This window comes from Onychostoma macrolepis, chromosome 23 (genome assembly GCF_012432095.1).
Source record: "Onychostoma macrolepis isolate SWU-2019 chromosome 23, ASM1243209v1, whole genome shotgun sequence".
Lineage (NCBI taxonomy): Eukaryota > Metazoa > Chordata > Actinopteri > Cypriniformes > Cyprinidae > Onychostoma > Onychostoma macrolepis.
Window position 1 is genome coordinate 8,045,844 of NC_081177.1, and position 14,618 is coordinate 8,060,461.

General features: G+C 34.4%; 1 protein-coding gene across 2 annotated transcripts in view; it reads left to right on the forward strand.

Annotated features, from left to right (window-relative positions):
• Positions 1 to 10,074: 10,074 nt before the first annotated feature.
• The window catches only part of acap3a (ArfGAP with coiled-coil, ankyrin repeat and PH domains 3a), a 74,690-nt gene continuing 70,146 nt past the window's right edge, over positions 10,075 to 14,618 (forward strand). For both annotated transcript variants that reach the window (XM_058764091.1, XM_058764092.1), the window contains exon 1: positions 10,075 to 10,258. In XM_058764091.1, coding sequence (XP_058620074.1) covers positions 10,212 to 10,258 — 47 coding nt within the window. In that variant the 5' untranslated portion in view covers positions 10,075 to 10,211. The remainder of the gene's footprint in view (positions 10,259 to 14,618) is intronic.

Sequence of the window (14,618 nt, forward strand, 5' to 3'; positions counted from 1 at the left end):
TAACAATTTATATTTGGATGCTTTTACACAAAGTTGCATTGCATTCATGTACATTATATTTTGGTTACACTTTACATTAAGTATTTTTAATGCATTAATTATGCATTACCTCATAATGCACTGGTGTATAATTATAATAATGTATAATAATTGTAACCATATTTACAGCATAATACATTAAAATACTATATTTATAGTTACACATTTAGAAACTATAAAACAAGACAAACAACCAGTTTCAGACATTACAAGGAATCTGTAATCTATTATAATGCAATTGCACTTGGTTACAATTATTTATGAATACACAAATACAACACTTATTTCTAATTAAAAAAAAAAAGTCCTTAAATCTTAAAGCAAACATAATATTCTTGTGATTTTTAAGTCTTGATTAAGGTTGGTTATGGAAAAAACAGCTTTACAAAGTCATGCTACAAGCACAAAATGTTGAGACAGGATGTTTGCACTGAACTGCATGACAGATGATCTTTGATGCATTCATCTGTAATGTGCTCTAAGGATGTGTGCTTTGACCTTGCTCCTTGTCCTTTAGGCAAATCCACTGGCCTTCTTCAGCAGCTGAAGCATCTCAAGGCCAAATGAAAAGTGTGAGGATGCTAAAACTGTTGAATCACAGGAAATTCAAATGAAACTGAAAGTGAGCAGTCACCTTCCATAACATCCTGCCCTACATGTGATCTCTCATCTAACGGCCTGACGAATGTGTGTAGTATGTTTAATAAGAGAGCTGACTGAATCAAAGGTTGGGAATCTGACCTACAGTAGTGGTCAGAATTATTGGCACCCTTGGTAAATATGATCAAAGAAGGCTGTGAAAATTAATCTGCATTGTTAATCCTTTTGATCTTTTATTTAAAAAAATCACAAAAATCGAACCGTTCATTGGACAGTAAGAATTTAAAATGGGGGGAAATATCATTATGAAATAAATGTTTTTCTCCAATACTACTAATAATAATAATACTGACCACTACTGTATAAAAGGGAGCAGATGGTGTTTCCCGCCCTCACCACCTGCTCAAGAGAAGCTTAGGATTTTCTGGAAACCATGTGAGGTCATATGCTGTTTGGTTGGCATGTAGAGAGTTGACATGCTTGTAAGAATCCATTCAAACACTAGTAGCAACAACAAATTGCTTGAGTTATTGAGTTTGCAGAAATACAAAGCATCAATCCCAAAGCGTATCACATGTATTCAGAATTTTCTTTGACTTCTTGTGCACCAATTTAGTAGTTAACTAAGTTAGAAAGACTTTGTATTTTGAATTCTTGTTAGGGAGAAAAAAATTTGACCAAATGTCATTATGATTCAAGCCAATTATGTTGAATTGAACTCGAGAACCATGAGTCAGAATCAGTGACGAATCATTCAGACTGGATTTGTGAATTTTTATTACAAGTTCAGACTCAAAAGAAAACAGTTTTAAACTTGAATGCATGAACACATCGAGGAAGCTAAACTGTCTTTGAAACAAATTAAGATTTTCGTCGAGTAACGATTTAAACGACAGAGTTATCCAGGCGGATCTTATGAAATAAAATACATGACATTGGTGACATTATTGCAAATCGATATTACTGTAAGTTGCTTGCTGCACGTACGCTATCGTAACATTTCTGATGTGAACTCTCCACTAGGTAGCGCTAAAATTGTGTAATTGTTGCCAAAACTGTTATGGTGTGGTATCATTTGCGTTGGTTCAACTTCTTTTTCGTTGCTTTTGTTTTCGCCACTACATAAAATGTTTTATGTAGTGGCAACCACTAACGCCTTGGCAACCGCTAACATCATTCTAGTACCATGGTGCTAGAATAGATTACTTTCAAATTACTGATTCCAAATTACATGACAAAAATTGTAGTTAGTAACGTAATCCATCACATTACACATTGTAAGTAGGGTAGAGTACGCCCTGAAGGACTGTGTAATTTTTTTCTGTGAAAAAAAGCTAAATGTGTTTAGAAAAGTTATCATAGTTTTAGTGACAATGACATAAATTATAAACCAAGTATGAAAAAGGTCCAGAGTTTTCATGTTATCAGATTTTTAACAATAATTACATTTGTGCCAAGGGGGCATTTTACCCCACCTATGGGGCAAAACGCCCCCCAGTCTGACAAAGCAATTTGCTTTAAGCATTTACAGCAAAATCAGAGTACTGGCAGTTTTAGCTTGAAATTAAAAAAAGAACATAATCAATAATTATGAATTTCAAAATTATAAAAGCCTATTTGAAAAAAAAAAAGTTAGCTGATGCTAACTTGCTAGCTAACTAGCTACCTGATGCTAACTTGAGGTAATTTTTAAATATAAAGTCCAAATATTTTTATTCAACCAACTAGTTAGAATACATTTGATGAAAAAACAAAGGATTTTATTGTTCAGAACAGAATAACTACAGTAATTGCCCATTGCCCCCTGGGGGCGCTTTACCCCACACACTATGTTTGAGAAAAAATCATGTCATTCTGAAAATATAATTATATTTTTATTACATAACGTGTACTCCCTATCTACAGGCCTTACTGTTCTCATATCAAATGTAACTGTGATGTTCAACAAAACAAGTTTTAAAACACTTTTTCTTACTGCTGGAAATTAGATCATTTACTGTGAAATCCGTTTTCTCTCCGGTACATCGCCAGTGTAAGCTTCATGGTGAAAACTTCTTTATCACTCTCGTCAACGTAGTCCATAGTTACAATAAAAATTTATCTTGACTTTATCTTGTGGTTATTTTGGGAAGAACAGTAGGGGGCCATTTTACCCCATGGGGGCGTTTCCCCCCACTTTACCCTAACATAATCAGACTACTTTTAGTTTACTTTTAAATTACTTTTGACCTATCTTTTTTTCAATAGAATAAACTTCTACCATATTTATATGAAAATACAAAGAGTAAGAAATAAATTCCATTTGATGTTATCAACAACATGAAGTTCACATTACGTCAAAGTTTCCCAAACTGGGTTTGTGAAGGAACTGCAGGGAGTTCATGAGTTAATAATTAATTAAATCACAAAAATGTTAAATTAAAACAAATAACCATAACCAACATCAGTGAACCATGAACATGCAAATGTGATACTTCGTTATTAAAATATCTATTTTAAAATCTCAGGGGTACTTCAAATAAAAATATAAGTAAAAGCAGATCAGATGACAAAAAAAGTTGGTGAATTTGTGCTTTTTAATGTGTTTGAACGACAAAAGCCTTCCAAAGTACTACACGGTAAAATAACCGACGGAGTGATAATTTAAATAAAAATGAATGTGTTCATCAGTAGTTGATGCAATGTTGAATCACTTCTTAATGAAAATGAAATTATATTTTCAAATCAAGTGGTTAAATGCTTTGTAGCCACCTGACTTTCTTAGAGTATATAAGTGGTATCTATTTTAGAAAGGAACATTTAAAAGATGAAAGGGAGGAATTAGGGAAAATCAATAAATCATGAATAAATTACTGCTATTATGTAAAAAAATATGTAACCATGTAATACATAAAAAGTAATTATAGTCTGATTATGAGCGTTTCAAAATGTAGTTTAATCTAATTACAAGTACTTAATTTTTGGAATCTGATTACATAATCCAGATTACATGTAATCAGTTACCCGTCTCTGTATATATTAGCATGCATTAATGATTTTACAGCATGCACAAATTAAACTGAATGATTCACTGACTAACTGCAAAATAACGAAATGTAACACAATGTCTGCTCTACTTTGAATGTTGTTAGTACAATTGTCCAGATCCTTCATGCTGATCCTAAAACAAGCTCTAGCCTGGTCAAATAATCCAACTGACATCATATTTGCAATATGTTTCTCATTGCTACTTCCATTTTTCAGACCCATTAAATGTTTAATTGCTCCCAGATGGTCTAAAACCCTGCTTTATGGGTTTATTTTTTTACTTTTATAACTTGGCATTTAAAAATGCACTTGAGACTCATTTTAAGATGTTGGCATATGGGTCTGTCATTGTCTCATATATTCTGGTGACTTGTACCGAGCTGCTGAATCTATTTTAGAGGAGCTAAAGGACATTTAGTAGAATTTAGTAGCCTGTGTTGCAAGACTGAGTTATTTCTCGCTAATCAGTTTTGAACGTTTGTCTGTGTAGCTGTTGATTCACTGAAATGATGAATTGTTTGCAGTTTGTGTTTCTGGTGGGAAGAATTTGAATCATGGAACAGAAAACTAGAATCAGACTGCAGAGACTAAAACACTTCCCACAAGAAAAGGCCAGAGTATGTACTGAAAAAATGCATACACACTGAGGATGAATAATGGATCAGAGACAGACCGAATTAGAGAGAGAGAGGGAGAAAGAGAACATGCATAATATACCGTTAACAAGAAAGTGGCTGGATCACTCCAGTGGCTCTCAGTAGTAGCACCTGCAGTCAGAAATGATACTGTTACATATGGTGTGTAATCAGTGGTGGGTTTGCGTCTTCCATCTGGAGAAAGAGAGAGCACTGGGAAGTGCTGTGATCAAAAGTAGGTCATTCTCCCTGAGACTCACATCTCTCGCAGCAAATCGACCAATCCACACTGCTGCAGCACATGTGCCTGAGATGAGAGAAGAACAGCCAAAATCTGAGCTGACAGGACCCAGCAACCATACAGCTGCTCATGTGCTCTTATTGTTCTGTCCCTCCGTCCAGACATCCATTCGTTCATTGCGTCTGTCTATCTACTGTATATCTCTATGTCTTTCTTTCTTGCTTTCTTTCTTTCTTTCTTTCTGTCTGTCAATATGTACATATGTCCGTCTATCCATTCGTCCATTCTATCTATCTATCTATCTATCTATCTATCTATCTATCTATCTATCTATCTATCTATCTATCTATCTATCTATCTATCCGTCCATCTATCCATCCATCCATCTTATGCATGCAGGTGCATGAGCAATAAGAATTTCCTTTATTCTAAACGGTTTATTCTAAATGATCTGCTCCATTAATGAGATTTTAAGATCTCGTTCTTTATAGAATTCTAATTCTTTATGGAATGCCAGCAAAAATAATGGAACAACTTCAATAGAAAAGATGGAATACTTCTTGTAAATCTCTCTCTCTCTCTCTCTCTTCTCAGCCTTTCTTCATTTCTAATTTAGACTGCTGACTCAACAGCCACCAAAAAAGAGAAGAAAAAAAAAATCCAGCTTTGATCTGTGAAAGTCGGGGAGAAGCTCTGGGGAAGAGAGACAGGAGAATGGGAAGTCTCGCTGGATTTGAAAACGCTCTAATTTTAACACCCATAACAGAGCAGAGGAGGTTTCGCATGCGAGACGCAGCTGGAGGCTGAGAGCAGATACAGACACATATGCTCTGGTGTCCTCATGATCTCACAGCGGCTGATTCCATCACTGCTGGTGTCCCGAGGCCCGAAATCAGCATTTCAGTCATGCTGAAATGGAGAAACTATTTGCTGTGTAGTCACAGGAAGGTTTTGACTGTAGCCAGCCTGAGTCACTCAAATGGCAACACCATGTTGGAGCAGCAGCGTTTTGGGCGATCCGAGTTCAAGGCCCGGCCTGAGGTGCTTCATGATTCCGTTCTCTAATCTCTTCTCAAACTATCCTGTCAAAATATAGGTAACATCTGAAGAACCTTTCTGTTTCACAAAAGGTTCTTTGTGGCGAAAGAAGGTTCTTCAGATTGTAAAAAGGTAAGAAAGAGATGGTTCTTTGTGGAACCAAAAAACCTTTTAAGCACCTTTATTTTTAAGAGTGTAGGCCTGGGACTTTATGTAAGCTTTAATAATGGGAAATATTTTTGAAAATATAGGACTATACATTTTAATCAGAATTAGTAAATGATCTAATCTTCTTTATTGTTGCATTGAGTGAATCTCTGGATGATTGCTTATGGATTTGACTATGCAATCAAATTTACCCTTTAACAGATTTATTCATGTATGTATACATGCATGTACCTCAAAAAGATTAAAATATATGCTTAGAACAAGAATTCACAATTCTAAAAAAAAACTTAATAGAGGTACTTTTTGCAGTTTTGCTTTTAAGGTTTATTTTACCTTATTTTAAGGATATTTAGATATTTTATCTAGACATTCATGCAGTTTCAGTATGCCCAAAAAATAAAATTAATTAAATTCATGAATAAATAATAAATATTTGTTTATTTATTTATTTGTTTAAATAAGAGTGAAGTGTTTCAGTGTGGTGTTTGTCTGTGCATCACTCTGCAACATTCTGTCTGTATAGGACAAATGCTCAGTGATGAATTATGCTCTGATGATTAAGACTTTGAGCTAGGCACTTGTTCTAAATCTCAGTATGAGCAATAACAATGTGACTTAACTTCCTAGCCCACCCCAAACAAACTGTCACGGACAGTCCAGGGCTATTCTGACATCTCAAGTGTGGAAAAAAGGGAATGACATCATTCCGATTTATGGGCACGGCTTTCTCAGTGTGGGACAAGACCGAACAATAGCATTCTATAAAGGCCTGGAGTAAAATCCGCGTGCCTGTCCCTCCCCCAGGCTGCCCCATTTCCTGTGAATTAATAATGCCCTCTATTTTTGGCTTCAAAAAGGAAATGCGGCTGTTGAAATGCTCTAATTTGGTTCTTGCCATAAAAATGCCATTAGAACAAATGACATATTCATTTATCTAAATGCTGGCCATCTGACCTTGTGGATTACAAAGAACAATAGAGATAATTATGAAGAGCCCATGCCAAATATGCTAATTAATTAAGGAGCTCAATTATAATTTTTTTTCTTTCAAATGGGTATATGGAGGATAATTTCAGATTTAGTATAATATATATATATATATATATATATATATACACAGTATATACAGCTGCTGAAAATCAGCTTTGCCACCACAAGAAAACATTACATTTTAATATATATTTAAATAGAAAACAATTATTTTAATCATATTTCACAACAGTTTTTGTTGTATTTTAGCCTTAATGAGCATGTGAGACTTCTTTCAAAAACATAAAAAATGAAATACATTCAATATGTAAGGCCTCATAAGAACATAATATCATAATAAACATGTCATGTTTTATTGTGAGTTGCGATTTTGAATTAGACAACTCAGTTCTGTCCACTGTAACTTGATAAGCAGCATTGTTTTGCACAAAATCCTCCACAGATGTTTGCATCTGTGCTGTGGCACTTATCACAGCCTGCCAGAATGCAAATCCCTCTTAGTATCAGGTTTCTCTGTGAGATCTACAAACACTTCCAGATTTCAATCAGTACAGGAACTGTAGTTGTGTTAGTTTATTCTTCCAACTTCAGGGCAGAAATTGGATGGGCTTTGATGCTGTAGAGAACTCAGACCTTCTGACAGTAACACACTGAATCTGTTTTCATAATAGATTAAGGGCGTGTTCACACTTGGCAGGTTTGGTTCGGTGTGACTCTTGCGCAATTGCTCTGTTAGTGCGGTTCAATTAAATAAGTGTGAATGTTGCGATCTGAACCACTGAAAAGGTGGGTCTCAGTCTGCTTCTAAACAAACTATGGCGCGGTTCAACTGAATTACAGTCTGAATGCAATACGAATCAAAAACAGGATATGATGTCACAAGATACAACCCTAAAAAGGACAGAAAGCTTAAGCAAACATGGTTCTTTTTCTCATAGGAGCTGCAGTATGTTGCCCATTAGAGGCATCAGAACCACTGTTCTGTTCACCGAGGAGGTGAAATTTGTGCCACTGTTTTGAATCCTTTACCCATTTTACAAGCTTTTTAGTATTATAAGCTGGTAAAAATACCATCACATGTATACTCATGCAACAAGCGCATTTAGCCCAGAACACAGCATTGTTTTGGTTGTTCTGTAAGTTTGCAAAATATGTCATAAAAGTTGTCAGATCAGGTTGTGACCATATCCTTTTGTTTTGTATCTTTAGGTTCAGTGTTAACCATGCCAGCGTGATTGCTAAACGAACCAGGACTAAATGTATCATTTTATTTTTTGGGCCGGACCACAATCCCAGCTAAAGTTTCTGGTTCCCAGAACGTTACTGAACAGACGTTCTAACATTCTAGTTTAGTTAGCCAGGAAAGTTTGGTAGAACGTTCCTGTAACATTTCCAGGTTACACGCGTAAACACACCTTAAAATGCCTGAACAATCAACTCAAATTAAAGTACATACTTGGGCATTCAAGGTCATGGGTTCAATTCCCAGGTAATGCATAAACTGATCAAATGTATACTTTGAATGCATTTTATGCATTTAGATTTGCTCTGGATAAAAGCATCTGTAAAATGACTAAATGTAAATCTGATGTAATATTAATGACGCTCATCCGGTCCTAAAATGCTGTGCTTTTTTCGATCAATAAAACCAATATAATTGCCTTGCCTTTATTTATACCAGCTTGTCTAGTGATCAAATATGGCTGGCTAATGTTTATATTTCCACCGAGACTCCTATTCGCTTTATATTCACTCTTGGGGAATATTATAAGCCCTCTAGAAATGTATTTGTGACTGATTCAGCAGTTTTAGCAACTCGGTTCTGTTACATTAAACCTGTGGTTTGTGCTAAAGATGGCAATGAGCATTGCAGGTTTTTCAAGGTCAGCTGATCAGAACTCATGTCCTCAGTTTGTGTGTTGTTGGTGGTCGGCAAGATGCTAATATTCCCAGCTGTTGTCCAGGCATTTTATGAGAACTGGTGCTGCTTTCCAGAGCTGGATATGAACTAGAAACATTTTAAACAAGACAGGAAAGAGAGAGGCTGTCAGCAAAGTTAAAACATATGTTGAAAGATATCTTCCATGCTGCAGTAAGATTTCCTGAAAGAGCGGAAAGAGGAGAATTCATAGTCTAAACATTCTTGTAGGATGAAAAAATGACTTACTGTATGTGTAAAGACACACGTTCAAACTTTAAAAGCATAACATGAAAACATTCCTCAATGCAGTTCAAGGTTTATTCTGCAGTCTGCATCTAATTCCACACAATTGCCTACATTGTCAGATCAATTTGCACATTTACAGACTTTAAATACATGAATAGCATATAATCTATGAAAATAAAATTATTATATAACATGTAAAATAGCACATGACCTTTTATAAATGACTAGCCTTTATTTCATGCAAATATAAGATTGACAAGGGGGTGTGTTGAATCTGAATAGACTTAGGGATCATCTCAAAAGTCTAATCACACAAACACTTTCCTTATATTTGTGTATTAATAAATGTATTTTTTTCTGTTACTTTCATTTATTTCTGTCACAAACACACACATGCACAAATACAATTCTAGGATTTTCTTAGTGTTATTAACCAGAAGCTGTGTTGATCTTTGACATCTTGTTTGAGTTTTCTTTAGACTTTGATCAGATTTTGATTAAAAACACATTCTAAATATATGCAATGCAAACTGCAAACTGCAAAAAAGTGATAAAAGATGTATTCTCAATTTAATAATAAATGTTGAAATGTTACACTATTTATATGGGATAACTCCCAGATCAGAGGTTGCATAAAATGAACACTGCATGAACACCAAAATATACTGTAGTAGTTTGAGTTTAGTCTGTTAAAAAGTCCTTATGAGAAAATGTAAACAAATGTATTTTTATTTTTTTTTATTTTTTTTTTATATTTCATTTCATTTTTATTTTATTTTATTTTACTTCATTTTATTTCATTTCATTATTTGATTTATTTTTTATTTTATATCTCTTTTTTATTTTATTTTTTGTTTTATCATTATGTAATTTTATTTTATTTAGCTTTGATTTCATTATTTTATTTTATTATTTTTTATATCTCATTTTTTATTTTATTTTTTTATTTTATCATTTTGTCATTTTATTTTATTTCGTTTTGTTTCATTTCGTTTTATTTTATTTTATTCGTTTGTATTTTATTTTATCTATTTGTTTATTGATTTTCAAAAATTACTAAGCATAAAAAAGACAGCACTCACGCTAAAGTCTGACGGTAGCCGTTCACGCTTTTACGCGTTTTACTCAGAGCAGAGAAACTGCCGACAGTCCCTTACTGTAGCGTTAGGAGCGAGTCTTGAGCTCCGTGGATTCATTCTCTGTCTGGAGTGAAGAGGCTGTAGTACGCGGGATCTCTTACATTTACTCTCTTGTTTACTGACGGCGATGAAATTTCAGTTTTAATCGTTGGAAATAATCGTCCAGGATGACGGTGGATTTTGAAGACTGTGTCAAAGATTCACCCCGCTTTCGGTAAGCTGAAATATCTGTTTTCCACGATACGTTTGTGATGAGAGGTTTACATTGAGTTAGTCGGGTGATATTAGGCGCTGTAATTAAATAATGTCACGTTGCGAATGAGATATTACATAGCTTTCTTATATTTCCAGTTGCAAGTCTTCAGTTATCTGTTATTCTGTTGTTTACTCCCATTTAATTTTCGTGAACGATTCAGTGAGTCAGTGCCATGGAATAGACACTATGAATTCATTATGTGCCAATCCTGGAAGCTGAAAAATGTATGTAATTTGAACAGAATTGTTGTTGATTTAATATTATTTACCAGTGCGTTTTGAAAAATCTCAAATCTGGTCTGAGAACTAAAAGGTCGCAGGTTTGAATCTCTGGAGTGCTTCTCCATTGATGATCACCATTGTGCTCTTTATCAAAATTATGACATAAATAATGTACTATTTTTGGTGCTAAAAATAGGTATGATTTGAGGGTTTTTTTCCCTGTAAACACAAAATAAGATAGCGAACAGACTGTCTAGGCTGCTCTTTTCCATGTAATGAAAGTGAATGGTGCCGCAGTGTTGAAGCTGCAAAATGGAAAAAGCACCAACAAATAGTCCATTTGATTCGTGCACTTGTTAAGTATGCTTAAGTGTGAGTGAAATTAAGTGATTGTTCACTTAATTAATTGCTGTTGTGCACAAATCTTGTTTACATAATACTTGATCAACATGAAGGTGAGTAGGTGATGACAGATTTTTAATTTTATATTAAACCTCTACTAAATGAGTAATTAGTCTGCAATGTGTTGCTTGAGTCATTGATTGTACCCTAATTACCTGTGAGAACTGCCGATCAGACGTTGCATTACTCTGGTGGTGCTGAACACTTACTGGCTTAATGACTGACTTAATGGTCAGGATTTACACTTGTATAACACTAAATCTGTTCATCGAAGGACCTTCTATTGATGTGATGTTGGTTGTAGTTTCCACCATGTCAGCTGACTGAGTTTGAGAGGGATGTTTGGCCAGCTATCCAATGCCCAGCAGTCATTGATTTTCCATGATTCACTCAGCGTGGCTCATATCCCATGCACTAATGTCCTGATGTTCCTCTCAAGGGCTTAGAGTAGTTTTTTGGCTGTGATTACAGGGGCACTTAAGGTTGAATCATGCATAGCATTTTTTCATAGTTGTTTCCTTTTGTTTCTTTGAGTTAATGCTCAAAATAATGCCTCTTTGTCATGGCTCTAAAGATTAAATGAAAATTTCTATGCCAGTAGCGTCTAAGGTTTTTTTTTGCTCAAGGCTGCGTTTATTTTGTCAAAATACAGTAAAAATTGAATTTTTTTTTTTCAATTTATAATAACTGTTTTCTGTTATAATATATTTTAAGATGTAATTTATTCCTGTGATGCAAAGCTGAATTTTCAGCATCTTTACTCCAGCCTTCAGTGTCACATGGTCCTTCAAATATTATGATTTGATACTCAAGAAATATATTTTTTTATTATCAATGTTAAAAGCAGTTGCGCTGCTTAATATTTTTGTGGAAACTGTGATCATTTTATCTCAAGATTCTTGAATGAATATAAGGTTCAGAAGAACAGCATTTATTTAAAATATAAGTTATTAGTTACAATTTAGTGCATCCTTGCTGAATAAAATCTGTTATGAAAATAAAAATAGAAAACGAAAATATAATAAAAAATATACAAGAAATATAAATATAAAAATCAAAAATATTTTTATAATATATAGATAGACATATAGATGGATATAAACAAATATAATAATTTATGAAATTAAGAAAAATAAAATCAAAAATATTTTTATAATATTTTTCGACAAAGCAGATAGTGTGCTGTATATAAATTGAGATGAACTGAATAGATAGTCAGTTTTAAATTAGTACATTTTCTTTGCCGATATTTATCAGGTCATGTTGGTTGTCATGAAGCACACTAGGTAAAATGCTACAATTTAAAGCAGAGCGGCTTGCTACAGTGTGAATGTAAATGGCTGAGAAAATTCCTTCCCATCCGATGGCTCTCTTGACAATATATTCCGAGAGGAAGGAGGTACGCTGCTCCAGCGTTATGGTGGAACATGGGATCTAAAGCATTCCGAATGTCCCACACACTGACTCTAGCTGTGACTGTGGTAAGCACCGAGATCCAGAGGTTAGACAAATAAACCAGCATTCCTTTACACCCACATCCCCTCCTCAGCACCAGCTCCAGTTACTCCCCACGTGAGCGTGTGTGTGTGAGTAAATGCGTCGGAGTGAGAGTGTGTGTGTTTGAGTGGGCGGCATATATAATCCCTGCTCCAAATCAAAGACTTCCAGACCGGGAAGCAGCACCTTAATGGATGCCATCTGGCTGTGTGAGTCAGGGCTCCACAATCTCTTCAGGGATTTTCAGGAACTTTCTAATGTTTATGAAGAAACTAGATTGTTAAATCTTCTCAAGAAGCCACAATGTTTGAGATCGAGATGTCATTCGTATCTGAGCACAAACATACATTAATATTTTAACTTTGGGTGAGCGAGGGGTCTTGCATTGTCCAAAGGAGCAATTAGGACACAACCAGTGAGTGAATACTGTGATTTTCAGGGCAGTTGGTTATTTTAGAATTATAATTAAAATATAATATTTTAAAAAGATTGTTTTTCAATAATTCAAACATTTTCAAGAATGTTCGGGGTGCAATTTGTTATATTTATAATAATATATTCAAGTGTATATTAATATTTGAATGTATAATAAATTTAATAAGCTTGTAATCAAATTTTGTCATTCATTACCTAAACATTTTAAAATCCAACATTTTCAAACAGAAAGAAATGTTCAAATGTTTGTGGTCGATAATTTAAAAAAAAAACTTTTTTTGAACATCTCTTATGCTCACTGATTAATTTATTTGATTAAAAAATGCAGTAAAAACAGAAATATTGTGAAATGTTTTTACAAATTAAAAGCACTGTTTTCTATTGTAATAAGATTTAAAATGTAATTTATTTCTGTGATGTAAAGCTGAATTTTCAGCATCATTACTGTAGTCTTCAGTGTCACATGATGCTTCAGAAATCATTCTAATATACTGATTTGATACTCAAGAAACTGATTATTATCCATGAAAACATGTGCTGTTTAATATTTTTGTAACCTTGATATATTTGTTTGGGATTCTTTGAATAGAAATTTAAAAAAACAAAAAAAAAACAGCATTTTTTTTTTTTTTTTATAGAATTATTTTCTGTCACCTTTGATCAATTTAATGCATCCTTGCTGAATAAATTATCATATAAAATATTATTAACTTAAATAATTTTACTGGCCCCAAAATTTGAGGGTGGTTCAAGCCTTGATTAGCATCCTGGACACAAGCACTGTTTTAATGGCCTTTGTATGGAGGTAAAAGCTGTTATTTAAGATCCCAGGATGTTTCTGGGGTTTTCCTCATCTAAAACATTTAATACAATCTACTTCCTTCACTTGTTGCTGCATGCTGCGCATTACCTCTGCATGGATAGTTTCATACACTGACTCTTCACATGGCATTCATGCATCCACACCCTGTACAATTATCCATCCCTGTCATCTGGAGCAATTCTATTCCTGCCAGTATCTGGCAACCCTCAAAGACCTTGCGCTTTGGACGCAGACCCGTCCAGTCACTCTGTGAATGGTCGTTTGAAAGGTCAAGGCCACAAAAGCGCCAGTAGGTTTTGCATTAAAAAAAAAGTCTATTTCCTTTGTGCTCAATCAAAAATGTAGTTCATAATGGAGGTTATTATCTGTATCATTTATGTGCAGTTTTCAGATTTCGGTTATACGTCTAACAAATATGGAGCAGATTGTAGCCACCTGACTAAATATTATTCATCATTCCTGACTCAAGTCTGTTGTGTCACCTTCTTTTCCAACCCCCGCTGAGAGCGAACCGATGCATTCCAGCATAACAGAAGTTACTAATTTCATTACATCTCCAGAACTTTCACTTCCAATCTCCAGTTTCATTTGAGGCCTTTTACTGTCTGAGGAAACACAAAGCACATTCGAGCCGGTGTTGTTTGGGTGCTAAGCTTAATGGTTCAATCAATAAAGTGTCTTACGTAATGACTCGCTGAAGAACAGACTGCTGCTGTTTTTTTTAAGCTCCATCCTGTGATGCTTTTTAAGTTACTTTAATGTTTCGTTGAGTGCACTAGAGGCTTTTTCTTGCTTAAAATGGTTATGAGAGGTCACTGCGGCTATATTTGTCGTTGACCACTGAAACAGTCTCTACTAGACTGCATTTAGCAAGTAAGAGACCTATCATCATAAGCGCTTTTATTATCATTCTTATAAAAAATATTGGTATAAAACATTC